The 15,398-nt window shown below is 33.9% G+C and overlaps 1 protein-coding gene across 2 annotated transcripts in view; it reads left to right on the top strand.

The window, feature by feature from the left end:
- The window catches only part of LOC150107373 (DDB1- and CUL4-associated factor 10 homolog), a 186,511-nt gene extending 175,928 nt beyond the window's left edge, over window positions 1-10,583 (top strand). For both annotated transcript variants that reach the window (XM_090391238.1, XM_090391239.1), the window contains one exon: window positions 9,097-10,583. In XM_090391238.1, coding sequence (XP_090247364.1) covers window positions 9,097-10,110 — 1,014 coding nt within the window. In that variant the 3' untranslated portion in view covers window positions 10,111-10,583. The remainder of the gene's footprint in view (window positions 1-9,096) is intronic.
- Window positions 10,584-15,398: the final 4,815 nt, after the last annotated feature.

The following is a 15,398-nucleotide window of genomic DNA, read 5'->3' as shown; positions in this document are numbered from 1 at the left end:
TGAGGATATATATCAGGAATTTGATGATGATGAGGTAATAACTACATCAAGAGTTATTAGCTCATGTAGTTATTACTGGGCAACTTGCTTTGCATTATGGGATACTAAGGCAACTGATGTAAAGTCATTAGCCTCTATATACGAGCTGCCCAGTCTTGAAATTACTTCATGCACAAACTTTCTTTTCTTACACTTGGATAAAGGATTAAACCAAGAATATAATTTCTTTGTATCTTTAATTTATAATATAATCAAGTGGAAAAGCTTTCAACACTAGTCCAGACATATTAGATACATTTTTGATTCATCTTAATAGCCAACATCCCAAAATAAACTTCACTATAAAACTCATGAAATAACAATTGTCTCCCCTTTTTAGATACATTAGTGACATGAATTCCTAATGGTTGCTATTCTTCTCCATTTATAGAAATCCCTCATACAGGAAGGTATTTCCATAAACAATCACACCACCCTTACCAACAGTATATCCTCAAAACACTTACTCACCTAGCCAGAGCTATTTGTTGAAATGACACAGCCCTTGAAACTGAGCTCAGGGACATTCTCAAAACCCTTTTAGCTAGTGGCTACAACCCATATAAAATATTGCAACTCCCATTCCTCTTTACACCTAACATAAACAATCACACCACCCTTACCAACAGTATATCCTCAAAACACTTACTCACCTAGCCAGAGCTATTTGTTCAAATGACACAGCCCTTGAAACTGAGCTCAGGGACATTCTCAAAACCCTTTTAGCTAGTGGCTACAACCCACATAAAATATTGCAACTCCCATTCCTCCTTACACCTAACAGCGCAAAACCACCCCATATGTTAAAGGTACATCAGAAAAAATAGCCGAAGTTGTCTGCAAATATGATCTCCATGCCACTTTCAAGCCTTTCTTTCAGCTTGCTACCTTCATACATTCTCCTAAAGGTCAACTGCATCCTCTTGAACATGAGATATGCCATGTTATTATCCCAGTTTGGAGTTAGATTTTTGATGAAAGCAGACTAAATTTAGTGTAGGATTAAAGCTTGGGTTTTATTACATTGTGTGAGAATACAGAACATTTCTGAGGCTTTTTGTTTAAAAAAAATTTCTTATAAAACAATTATGATCAATATATGGCATTTCTGTTTCTTGCTAAACCACTTGGTGGACTGTGTTATGTGGAAAGCTAGCTCTGATTTGTGCTGTCTTCTTTTCTCAACATCTATTATGTGTTCAGACATGCATACCTCTCCAGACAATTCTGTCTGGTCTCCATAGCAAATTCCACAAGAGCAGTGAATTTTATAAACTCCTGTTTTTTTTTTTTTTTCAAGGGAGGATGTTGGATTTGGTGGATGTAAGAACTTCAGGATCTTATAAAAAAGCAATTTTAACATTGTAATCATGAAGCAACTGTTAAAGTTACTTTTTTTTTTGATGTACTGGAAATGTTATAGGCTCTATTGCAATAGTTTAATCATGCCTATCTTTTGTAATGGATGGTGGTGGTGGTGTGAAGCAGCATGTAAAAATCTTCCAGTTGCATTGGATTTTCTGTATACTGAGATCCATCTTTTTTTTTTTTTTTTTTTCATTTATTCCCAGAAAAATGTAATGGAACAGTAATTTTTTGAGATGTTCCAGTTTAGAAGTGAATTTTATGTTTGAGTCCAGGTTGTTCAAGGTAATTTTAAATTTAGTTAACATGTTTGTTATTCCCAGCCAAACAATGAAAATGTTATCAATATAATGCAACAAAGTTTTTTGGTTTTTTTTTATGATAAATTATCAATAGCGTTAATAGAACTTTTTGAAGTTCTCCATAAAGAGATTTACTAGGATTTGTAAAGGGGGGGGGACATGGCACATTTTGTTTGTTCCTAATATTTATCATCATGCCTATCAAGGATTTAGGCCGAGAGTGGCCTGCTTTGTCCTTAAAAGAAGTCAACGTTGAATCTTTTAAGAACACGTTCTGGTTTTCTTTTCCCTAATACTTGTAATTTAAGGCTTGTTTTGGTAATAAGTCTTATTCTCCAGTTCTCCATTCTCATATTTGCCCACATCACTCTACTTAAGACTGCCTGCCATTCGAGAAGATTAGCCTCATATTTAGTGTTGAATACTATGGCCACCACTCCTTCTTTTCCTTGATTGTCATTGCCTGAATATAACATCTTGTATTTATTACTCAGAAAGATCTCACCAGTTTTTGCCTTTTTTGTTTCAATCACCCCTATTGTGTCGATCTGGTGCTTATCCAGTTCTTCAGCTAGCTCCATCTCTTTGCCATTCAGGCTTCTTATGTTGATAGTACCGATCTTGAACTCTGGTGATGTTGAGTTGGCGTGGGTTTTAGGATTTGTTCCAGTAGTTGACTTGCTGAATCCCTGGCGAAAACAATGGGCACCTTGTTTAACCGGGTGACACCCCAGCCGGCATGAAATTCTGTCACGTTGTACCATCATTTTTTATTTTTGTTTAAGCCAATAAGAATACAATTTGGTCTGCTAAATCCCGAATTGCCAGCCCATCCTCATTCGTTCAGTATCCAGGTAGATATCTACCAGGGTGCACCACGAGAAGGTGCAGATTGGACATTAGGTCAGAAGTCCTGATTGGTTCTCTGCATTCCTTTAAAGGCTATATAGAGGTCTCCTTTCAGTTATGTATAGCTTTGACCCTTAAGCACTACTATAAATATACATATTTTAATAAAGAGATTTAATGACTAAAACCGAGAATAATTGTAAGGCTTTAATGATGTAAAACACTACTAGTTTTGCTTTTGACAGCCTTCTTCAGGTGTCTTCTAAAAATAGGAAACAGCAATAAAAACACTGAAGTTTAAAACTGAGAAGCACAGGAAAATTGCAGTACATAATTGACATGAAAAAACGTTGTATTTACATTTAAGTTGTTCTTTCAAACGTGGCATTGTTTATTGAGTGCGTACATATAGACAGACTCTCGTGAACACCAGTACTAAAAAACAGCAGAGTGGCTATCAAGGATGTTGTAGCTTAAATTGTTATTTAAATGTTCACGATTAAGGATGATTTCTCTGGACTCCACAATTTTCTTTCAAACTCATCATGGCAATGAAAGATGTTTTCGGATCTATCCTAGCAGACTGAATGACCCTGGTGTTCATCATCAAGATTGTTCGAGAAAAGAACATGACTAGACAAGGCACTGGCATGTGTTCTTTTGTAAGAGATGTCTCTCTTGTGTTCCTCCATACGTAATTCAATAGATTTATTTGTTTGACCAAAATAAGGGATATTACAATCACACCATATCTTATATATGCCAGGATATTTCAGATTATGATGATGAGGCTTTGGATGGCTTACTAGCGAGCAGATTTTTGGAAGTGTAGTGAATAAGGAAATGTGAATAAGGAAAGTTTATTGGAGTCAAAATGGATTTATAGTAGTTAAATACCATAGTGAAGCACGGGTGTCAAGCTAGTATTATATATTCATTTTGGTGCTGATACGAAGCAGAACAAAGGCAGGTGAATTTAACATGCCATTTTGTTTGCTATAGTATGTATGAGAGTTGCATTTGTTGCAAAGAGTGAAAGGAGAGCAGGTGTGGCGAGTGTTTTGAAAGTGTGAAAAGAATTGAAACCCAAAAAAGTGGAAACATGTGAGTGAGAATGTCAGTGATTGCTGAAAATAAAGTGGTGGAAGGAAGCGAGGCTGAACTAGGAGAATGAATGTTTGCATAAAGGGAATGATGAAAGATGAGAATGACATGATGATAATGATAGAAATTGCACTTGCATGCAGTCTGTGAAGTCATAGGGAAAAACAAAGAATGGCTGGGGAACTACCTGATGAGTAGTATGATATAGCAGGCAAGTATGACAAGAGAGAGAGAGAGGTGCAAGGAAAGAGAGTGAAAGATTGGAGGGTGAGGAGAGAGTTTTGTATGGAGTACTCCATGATGTAGAAGCACATGAAGAGAGCATGACAAAATTGTCTTTTCCTTCAGCAAAGATCAAGGATGTTAGCAATTCTGTTAAGATAGGGAGAAGGAAAGTGAAAGAGATGATTATTTTAGCAGGTATAAATAATGATTTTTTTAATAATTGTGGTATATGAGAAAACGAAATGAGTTTGTTGAATAAAATGAAAGAGTTTGTTGGTACATGCAAATAAGAGTGAGAGATTAAAGTTGTGAATATGCTTCAACAGCATGAAACAGGTGAGTTGAGAAAAAGTTCCAAACACCATTATGTGAGAAAAATGGTGTTTAGCTTATGGGTGTGTGGAATGAGTTTGATGATTGATTGAAAAAACTTATGGCTAATAGTTTGCATTTGAATGGATTTCAAGTAAGGTTTTTGAAAAGCATTCAGTAGGTTTGGGTGTACATGAGATGAGAAACGGGGGTGTTTTTTTTTTTTGTGTGAGAAAGGGGGAAGGCATAACCAAGTTTGTCCAAGCATCCTTGAGGTGAGTGAGTGGGAGAATGATCAGATGATGCTGAATGGTAGCTCTTCAAGTTCTAAAATTGATTATGGTAGTCAACAACACAAAGCATGTTGGCGATTGCAGACCAAAGGGGGGGGGGGGGGATACTACAATATGTTTACTGTTGCCAAAAGCATCCCAATAAATGGAAGGAGTTTTGGGCATTGGTAAATAAAAATTGGACCAATATTACAGGCATTAGTGAGGCTGGGTTGACAGAGGATGATATTGGCAAGACCCCACAATACACTTGCCATCTGATGTGGCAAGCAAATTTTTCCAGCTGGCAAGCAGCTGCAGACTGCACAAATAGAATTTTTATTTTATTTTATTTTTTATTTTTTTTTACCAAAATGCTGGTGCAACACCATTAACTCCTAATATATTTTAAAAAGATGGGGGGAGTTGGGCAAGTACATTTTTTTTGAATGGTGAGTAAAACTTGGAATAATTTGTTGAGCTCTGATCATAGGAATAGAATGCAAGAGTATTTTCAGAGTACAGAGGGAACAGGGTGAGGGAAGAAGTTTTGCAAATGATAACAGAAAAATTGAAGCCAAGAAGAATAAGGGTTCAATAGGATAGGGATTCAGATGGCAACATTTGAGTCTGTCTGGTGTGAGATGGAGGTCAACAGGATGAAATAATATAGCTGGTTGCTGCTGTAGGCCAGAGGATACAAGGGAAAATGCATACATTGACAAATTAGCATAATGAGTGCAGGGAGTGAATTTTTGGTGCTGCATATATATTCTGGGTGTTTTAACATGAAAAGGCTTGAGTTTGTTAACTGTTTCTTTTGGCCAGGAAGTGACTTTCTTCAATAATGCCTGAACTGTATTCTTTTTAGAGGGAGTAGTATCATGATTTCTGATTTGGCATGTAAACTGATTTGTAAAAGTATGTGCATTTTCTTTTATATTCTGCTGAATTCATCACCACTATTGCATTACCTTTGTCTGCTGTAATTATTATAATATTTGTATTACTGTATAGCTCTGTGGTGATGAAATTCACAAACAAGGTACACACCCTATGTCCACTTGTGAAAGTATAAACATGCTAAACATTTAGCTAAATCACTAGCTCTCCCTCACAAACAATTCTTTCTCCTTTGTTAAAAATTCTATTCACCTAAAAGTATATTAGAAAGCCTTATCTTAAAAAAGTTCAGACATAATGATTAGTTTTTCATAATACTTCATGATTTGCTAATGTCACATTTAACCCCAGATATATTTGAATTATTTAAATTTACAGTACATTCAGGTTATTTTGCATGAAAAGGGAAGATATACGAACAACTAGATGGGATAGCAATGGGTTTCCCCCTGTTAGCCAATTTCTACATAGAATACTTAGAAAACCCAGCTATGATTACAGTCACTCGCAAACCATTGGTTTCGCTGCGCTATGTTGATGTGTTTACTATTTGCCATGTGGTCCATACATTTTTAATGCATTTAATGACTGTCTGTTCTTCCTAGATGGTTCATTATCTTTTTCTGTTTATAGAAAATCCACACAAACAGGGGGAGATATTTGCACAAACGTTCACACCATCATCCAGCTCAACAGTATGGTATCCTAAAAACACTAATTCACAGAGCTAGAGCTATCTGTTCCAATGACAGTGCTCTACCATTGAACTCAGTTACTTGCATCACACTCTTAGCCAATGGCTATAATCCCCACAGAATAGAAAAAATGCTGCATGCTCCATAGAAATCCCCTCCATTGCCTATTACTAAGACTACAGCAAAATTGTTACCATCCCATACATTCAGTTCTTAATAAATATCAACTACGTGCTATATTTAAACCATATGTCAAATTGGCAACTCTCGTCCATTCATCTAAGGAAAAACTTGTAAATGTGTTATAAATACACTAACATCCTATCACATAAAACTTCAATTGTGTCTTTTTTTATTTATTTCAAACAATAACATGTTACGTTAGGAATAAGATGATTGCAGCAGATGTCTGCCATACTCTATTCACAGGATATTGGTTGATATGATTGCTACTTTGGACCAGCTATATCTGATTGGCTAATGATTGACTATCCTCCATCTCCAAAAGTTAGACAGGGCTAAAACAGTTTTGCCTACTCCCTGTAAGGAATAAAAAGGTGTTAGTAGATTTATATTTTATATTTATTTAATTTGCTGTCTTTAGAAATATTTGCCTAGCTAGCAAATTGCAAAAATGATAGCTTAACATTCATTACATGAGAAAGCAGTTGATGTTTTGTATTTTATTGCTTATAATTTTTAAAAAAATTTTCACACCAATTAATCACAACATTTAATCTGAATAAAAACTGTTGAAAACATGCAGCAATTTGATTAAGAGCCATTGATGTGATGCAAGTTTAGTAATCTCGCGTGCGTTCGATTAATATAAGCATATATCTTAAGGATTATATCACTGCATAAAGAGCTAAGTTTGAATATTGGGTTTAATACCGCTTTCATTTATGAGGAACATACAAATAAGTAACTTGAGTCTCAGCTCAGGAATGGAAGGATTGTTCAAGGGCGGTGCAAAAACTGATGTCTAACTACCAACCCATTAGTATCTCTGGTGTGGTAGTGAAGATTTTAGAGAAGTTGGTAAGAACTCACATACAGAAATGGGTATAAAAACAAGCTATACTCTGCAAGAAGTGGCATGGGCTTACTAAAGGAAGCCATGTTTTAGCAATTGGCTCATATTTTATAACAATGTTAGTTACGGCTGAGTTGGATAAAGGGAATGGATACACTATGATAATGTTGAATTTTTCTAAGGTATTTGATAGGATTCCACATGAAAGGCTGTTGCATAAACTGGATGAAGAATATGGGATTGGAATATAAACTCTTGACTTGGATTTGGTGATGGTTGACATTTAGATAAAACAAATGGTATACAATGGATGTGAATCTGCCAGATTTAAGGTGACCAGTAGTGTACCTCAGAGTTCAGTCTTTGGACAATTATTGTTCAATTTATACATTAATGACAGGCAGGGTCTATCATCAGATGTGCAATTGTTTGCTGATGATGCGAAGATAGGCAGGGCAATCAGGGATGCTACTGATATTCAGCACTTACAAAATGATTTGAATAATCTGGAAATATGGGCAAATGAAAATGCCCCTCAGTTTAATGTTAGTAAGTGTAAAGTTATGTACTTTGGCATGATTAGAATTCCAGCAGCATATTATATTAGTGGGATTATGCTACGAGAAACTGAAGAGGCAAGGAATCGTGGCATATTGGTGTGTAATAATCTGAAGTTTAAAACGTCGCATAAAAAAGTTGCAAATATAACTCAGAGGATAATTGCAATGTTGAAGTGAACCTTGACATGTAAGGATAAGGAATTTTTGTCATTTTGCCTCTTTATAAGCTTTGATAAGACCACACCTGGATTATTATGCACAGATTTGGTCTCCCAGGTTCCAAGGGGATAAAGAAGCTATGAAAAGGGTGCAAAGAAGAGTTAGTTACAAAGATTATATCCGGATTATGGGATCTAGATTGTGAGTATGTGGATTACAGACTGGTTAACAGGAGAAAGATGAATGATATGATACAGGTCTAAAATTTTATGTGTGTGTTATAATATATCATCTGATGAAATTTTTCGTTATATGGAAGGTGGGGAGAAAATCACTGCACCATCCATGGAAGTTAATTTTGTTCACAGTCAAGAAAGGGATAAGAGCTAGGTCTTTCTCCCAGAGAGCAGTGAGTGAGTGAGTGGAATAGTTTGCCTTTAGAGGTAGTGAGTGCATCTAGTGCGAGTTAATTTAAGGGAATGTATGACAGCTGGTTTCAGCGAGTATACCTTCTCTCGATGAGTCAAGGACTCATCGAGAGAAGGTATACTCGCTGAAACCAGAGAAGGTATACTCGCTTATGATACTTGACTCCCTGGAGGTCTCGGATAATAATAATAATAAAATTAAAATTGGTTTCAGCACTCTTATATACAGCAAATTTAATGTTTTTACTAATTTCTCTCTTATTCCCTATCAATTTATTCATTTGACTCCCTCTCATACCAGCTTTGCTTATTTTGTTCTCTATTTACATCTTTAATTTGACATCTATGATTGTGTCCAAAGCAGCTGAAATGTTCTACTTGTTCTATAGATGCTTCCCCATTCAGGATGTAGCTAATATTTTTTTTTTATTGCTGATTTTCTTACCAAATTTGTTCGGTGGTTATTCATTTTAGTTGAGGACCCCTGTAAATAAAGAGCTGATATTATTATCTCCAATTTTAATGCAACTTTTCTTCATAATGTGATCCAACATATGAATGATTAACAACAGAGATATGCACTTTTGTCTCACACTTAAGTTTTTGTTTTACTATATCTTATGATTTGGTTTTCTTAAGGTAAGAAATAGTTCACTTTATAGATTTTTACATTAAAAACAACTATAAGAGTGCACACCTTGGTATTTTTTATTTAACAGAAATATTTGTAGTCTTGCATATATATATATATATATATCTTTTTTTAATAATAAATTAAGTTTTGTGTTATCCTGTAAATTTTAAAATTTATGACAATTACAAACACATGTTTAATGGTCTTTTTCAGTGGACATGTGTTCATGACATTCAGGAAAAGCAGTATGAAGATCAAGTAGAAAATGAAACTGAACCAGAAACACATATGGTATCATCTGTAAAAGAGGATAATACAACAAATGACCATATGAGACAAAATGCTGAAGATATTGGTAGCACTATTCAAGCTGGTATTGGAAATGAACCTAGCAGAATTTACAGAGATCAGTCAGTTGTGCATATTAGGCTGAACTATGGTAGATCTCAGAATCAAGAAATTGAGCTTGACCAAAGAGAAAGACTCCATGGTAGTTCAGGCGCTGCATTTGAGAGCTTTAGATTTGGTAATATTGAACTGCATATTTCTCGCCGTCGAGTAGCACATTCACGTGCTTCTGTTAGTGCTGCTATGTCTGCTGCTACTACCACAACCACTTCAACTAATACCACTATGTCTACATTACCTCCAGTTTCTTCCACATCTCCATCTGTAAGTTACCTTCATGAACAGAGCTCAGCTGGTCCAGCACATTCCAGCTCATTAGGAATTGATGAAAATAGTAGCAACAGTAGCATTGGTGAGGACTCCGGAAATAATTCTGCCCAAGTTATACTGCGTGAAAGGCCAGCATTTTTTATAAGGACTGGATCAGAATTAGGAGCACACACATTTTTGTTGTTAGGCCCAAACAGAGTGCCTAATCAGGTAGTAAAATCCCATAAAATATATCAGAATGCACCACGTTTAACTCATTATATTGAAGAGCCTAATGTGGGACGAGGTTTTATTAAAGAACTTTGCTTTAGTCCTGATGGAAGATTAATATGTTCACCATATGGTTTTGGGATAAGATTGTTAGCATTTAATTCTATGTGTAGTGAACTCTGTGACAGTGTTCCTGAATCTCCAACAAAATTACATGAATTAGCTACTAGTTTAAATCATGCGAATTATGTTGTAAGTACAAAATTTTCACCAAGACACTATTTAATAGTATCTGGTTGCCTAAGTGGAAAAATATGTTTTTATCAACCTATACTGTAGCCAAGTTTTGCTTCCAAGGGCCACTTCTGTTGTACATTTGTTACAGACAGATATTAGTGCTTTTACTGTCATCTTATAGATGCACAATTTCACATATACCTTCTCTGTAGACAATCCTTAAAATATTTACTTATGTAGAAGAAACGTGATGTGGCTCTGACATTTTCATTCCAAACATTGAATGCCATGTCTTGTTACTAAGTAATTTTTTAATGATGAAAAAGTTTCTAAAAATATGTAAAAGCATTATCCTTAAAAAGGTAAGCAGTGTGTAAAAGGTAGAAATGCATTAAATATTGTTACAAAGAATGTGTTTTAACAATCTCAGTTATGCTAGACAGCAAAATATTTTTGCTTTCATTTCTTCCTCCCCTCAAAGAAAAATCTGGACTTGCCAGAATATCAGCATTGATAAATGTTATTGAAAAATAACTAAAACCCAGTTGGCTTGACAATAAAATTGTTACTATTTATTATATTTATTTATTTATTTTTATCATTAGTGTATAAAAAAAAATAAAAAGTTAGTTCCTTAACCAACAGCCATGAACTCCAATATGTAAAGTTGTTTTGAGGTTGTAAAGTGCATGTTGTATATAGTCAAACATATTAACAATGTATAGATTGGATTTTTACTAGTCATTATAGCAGAGGAACTGCATAAATACCATGTTGACATGACAAAAACAATGAAGATCCTTCTAAATAGTAATATAAATTGCCAATAAAGAATGAGAAAAGGAAGCAGTAACAGTTGTGTTTAATGAATTTATTATTGAAAAATGGCATCGATCACAACTGAAAAGCTGGACACAAATTTCATTTAATTTTTCTTTTTTTAATTCCATCCCTCTGAAAAGTTGGTAACTTATAACACATTAATACTGTGAGTAGGCTGAGGTTAAATAATCTGGAAAACTAACTTCAGAGAAAAGTACTTTTTTCATGATTCTGTCCTGTAGAAAGGAACACTAGAAAAGAACAAGGAGAGGAACTTTTTAGGTGAAAGAAAAGGCAAAATAACAGAAGAAATTAATTCTTGTAAGCAACTTAAACAGCATAGTAGAGAATGAATTTAAGAAAATTTGAAGAAAAGAAAACTACTACTACTACTAATAATAATAATAGTATATATTCTAGATTTGCAGATGTCCAGCTTTTCAATTGTGACTGATACCAGGTTTCAATAATAAATTCATTAGAAGAAAACACATACACAACAGTGAAAAAAATTCTTGCTCATATCCTTATAGTTAGCAGTATCTTCACATGCATGTCTTTTATTTTAGATTTTCATTCAAAAAAATTTAAAATGAGAATTAAGCAATCAGTAGTTTTGAGCAAATGTAAGCAGTTCATGTAAAAAGAGAAAATATGTGAAATTAAAAAAAAAATAATAAATGAACTGCATACTCAAATATAAACGTTATTTGTGATAAAATGACTTAAAACAAGAATAGGTGGCAGATCTAAAGAAAAACAATTTGCAGTGCTCAGAATTTATGGCACAACCATTGAAATTTCACATGTGGCGGAAAACATCTGTTAATCTTAATTTTATCTATCTCCTTTATACTGTTTGGATGCATTTTTCAAAGTTAGTTGGCTCATAATGTTAATTATGAGCCAACCTAACCCTAGCTTTTTATGTCAGTCCTATACATGAGAAGTTGCAAAAGTCCTATAACACAATAATGCCATGCATGGGCAAGTGGTTAGAGAGGAAGAAGGAATCTTTCAACATGCTTCTTCAAAAGCTGAGCATAATTATAGGAAAGGCTGTTTCAAGGGGGGGGGGGAAGTAGATGAAATTAAGAAAGAAGATGAGAAGTTAAGTTTCAAATTAAACTGTGTATGAATTTTACCAGTGACTTATGTTCCTAGAGGAAAGTGGAGGAATGGTAGTGTGCCAGTTCACTGGAGTAGCACTCATGAAAAAAGACATAATGCAAAAACATCTATGAGAAAGTGATTAGAGAGAGTGTCAAGAGAGGAGCCAAGAAGTGAGCAGTCTTCTTAAGAATTCTTGTGTCTTGTGTGTATTCTGTATACACAAGAATTCTTAGAAAGATTTTAGGTGCATCACCCCAAATGTGAGAAATATTCTGTTGTTTGGTGGATTTGGGATTTACAAAGTGTTACAATGGAGCAAGAGAAATTGTTTGTTTTTTAAAAAAGTGCTGTTTTTTTTTTTTTTTTTTTTTTTTTTTTTGAAGTAGAGAAGAATATATGTTTGTGCAAGGTTAAACTTAAATTTGTAAGCCCAAAAGGAAAGAACTGATCCTGACTTGATCAAAAGTAAGAGGTAGCAAAGTAATATCTACCTTCTGGGAAATAAGACATGTTTTGATAGCATTGAAATTCACTGGATTATTCATCCTAGTGATGAGGTTAATTACTGAGATGGATAAACCCAGTATTAACCAAGCATTAACACTAATTCAGTGTTAATACTTGGTTATGGAAGTGAATCATTTCAGGGTTTCTGAATTCAAGAGGAATGGAAAGTACTATCATTAGCAAAACTATGTACTTGAGATTTTAGAGAGAGAAAAAGAGTATTGGTTTAGAAGGAGGAACAAAGCCCTAGGATACTTCAGCATTGATGGGAATGTATTAGCAGAGCTACACTTAGGTGGTATGGTCACAAACAGAATGCGAGAAGAAAGATTAGCAAAACAAGTGTTCTTTGCCATGATAACAAAGATCCCAAAGGAAGGGAGAGAGAAAAATAGTGCTTTTATGGTTGTGATACAATTTTGCTGTTTTTTTTTTTTTTGCTGCTATCCAAAATTTGTCACTCCTAGGCATTGCCTTAGTTGCTTAATTGTTTACAACAACCTTGCAATAGTTATTTTATCATCACACTTTGTTTTTTTTTTTATTTCAGGCAGTTGCAGTTGAAATTAATATTTGCAAATCTGGCCCCAGATTTAAATAATAATGCAAAATAGTGCCCAGAAAAATAAATATGACAGAGAGAGAGAGAGAGAGCAATTCATTCTTGATTACTTAGGTACAATTTTCAATTTAGAATTGAAAATAGATGCCCATAAACCAGCTGTTTATTTTAAATTATTAAATTTTGGAAAAGTAGCATAGCGGAAAAAAAAAACCGTATTTGACATCAAGTTTTATACATACATATTGTATATGTATGCGAAGTTAATGCTAGGGAAAATGGCATGGATTCAGTATTCTGATCAGGTGTTCTTTATATGTTTTACATATTAATTCTTAGATTTGAATAATCATTACATTTTAATAGAATTTACTGGTGTGATCTTTTCAGCCAGCAACTCTGATAAATAAACTTTTCAGGTACAATCAGTTGCCACTATAACAAACTTATAAAGTCCCACTCAAAAAACTGTGCACTGCATTCTGACAGAAATTCATCATAGCATTATCTGTTAAAACAGGAATGGCCAACTTATTTTGCTGTGAAGTCTGTTTTTGTTTAAATTGAACTGTGAGCTACCATTTCTGTCCATTGCACATGCTAAAAAAAAGTAATTAACACAAAATGAAAAAGCTTATTTGGTTTTAAAATTAAGTATAATTAAAAATTCCTCAATTATACCAAAACGATATATTAAAACATTTTTCTTTTATCACACCAGAAAAAAGTAAGCTACTTGTTACTCAATGGAAATTATACATTTTACTCATTTTAAATCAAAGGATATTAAGCGAATACTATCACTAATTAATGTTAAGTAAATGACAATCCCAAATACATACTATAGACTTGCTGCATTATTGTTTTTGAGCTGGCTGTGGTGCAAGATGGGCAAGATAGAGCTGGACTCTTTGCATTCCAGTGATGAATGCATTGATATATGCCATGGTAACATGTAGCTACTAAAAACAGGTTGACTGTTTTCATGGTGTTGATTCATGACCATTCAATAAGCCAAATGGCTTATTGAATAATCTTTCTTTGGTGAAGTATTTGAAATTTATTTAAAGCAAATCACATTATCATCATCATCAAATCCTCCCACAATGGGTATGCTGTCTCCATGGAGACAGCATACTCATTGTGGGGAGGTTCATTCAACTGGCAACATATTTATCATATTGAAACTTAAAATCTTTTAACACTTGTTGCATTCGTTCGCATGTTCTGGTAATGTGTTCTATCCACTCACAGTGGTCCTCGTTATCTGTACATATTTTTTTGTTTCTTGTTTTGGCCACCATTGTACTGTAACAAAATATTTCAGTATTCCCTATGAATTATCAACAGTTATATGTATTGATTTAACTATTGCAGTATTTGCTGTTTTGGCTACAGCTCCTGAGCTCATATACTTTGATTAAGAATAAAATTTATTATCTGTTTCACTCCTAAGAACATATAAGGCAGCTAAACTCTTCTTGCAACATATCTTTTTTATATAATTTAAATTAAAAAATATGTAAAAGTCTACATTTTTTTCAAATTCAAGTTTAACCAAAACTGTGACACATAAATTGTTTTATTGAAAATCTTGCTTATGCATTTATCTCCCCCCCCCAAATAAAGTGTTTCGAAATGCATCACAATACCTTCCTAGCTAGGATTTCAGTCAGGTGGGCTGGACACCAGATAATGCACATACTATTTTAATGGTTGCTCTCGGGGTAGTATTGAAGATTTGAAAAATTTCTCATGTGAGAATAAGTCGAAAATGACCATGTAACACATTGTCATTTTCGTTTAACTCTCATTGTCATAGAGTTTAACTGCATTACATTCCTAATAGACGTCTCCACATTCCCATGAAATTCATAAATGTTCAAAAGTTGTTTTGGCAGAGATTTTTTTAGATGCAAAATTTCACTCGAGAATACTGGAGCTCAGCAGTGATGCCATTTTTAAACTCCTCACACTTAGCAATGAAAAGGTTAATCACCTAATTGCAGTAGACATTTTCAATTTAAATTGCAAATAAATGTGATAAGCAAATTAGAATTGCAAACTGTACTGCATGTTTCAGATTCTTTGGTTTGTATTAAAATCAGTATATGTATATTTGCTTTTATTTGTAGATGCATTTTCTATGTTTAAGTTAATAATTAAAATTATATTACAGGTAATTAAAATTTATATTATTGGGCACAAATGTTAATACACTGCATCATTTATTAATGAACAAAGAAGTGCAACAAAATGAAATGCTTTTTCTGTGGAATACCTTATTATTTTAAACAAAATTTCTTAAAATATTATATCCCAAATGAAGGTGTCCTATCCCAGCTCTTCTAAATTATTCTACAGTTGCAATTATTCATATAAGTAG

This window comes from Typopeltis vanoorti, chromosome 4 (genome assembly GCF_054136105.1).
Source record: "Typopeltis vanoorti isolate ZY-2024b chromosome 4, IOZ_Tvanoo_1.0, whole genome shotgun sequence".
In the NCBI taxonomy this organism is placed as follows: domain Eukaryota; kingdom Metazoa; phylum Arthropoda; class Arachnida; order Uropygi; family Thelyphonidae; genus Typopeltis; species Typopeltis vanoorti.
The sequence above is the reverse complement of the archived record's forward strand: the minus strand, read 5'-3'. Positions and strand labels throughout refer to the sequence as shown.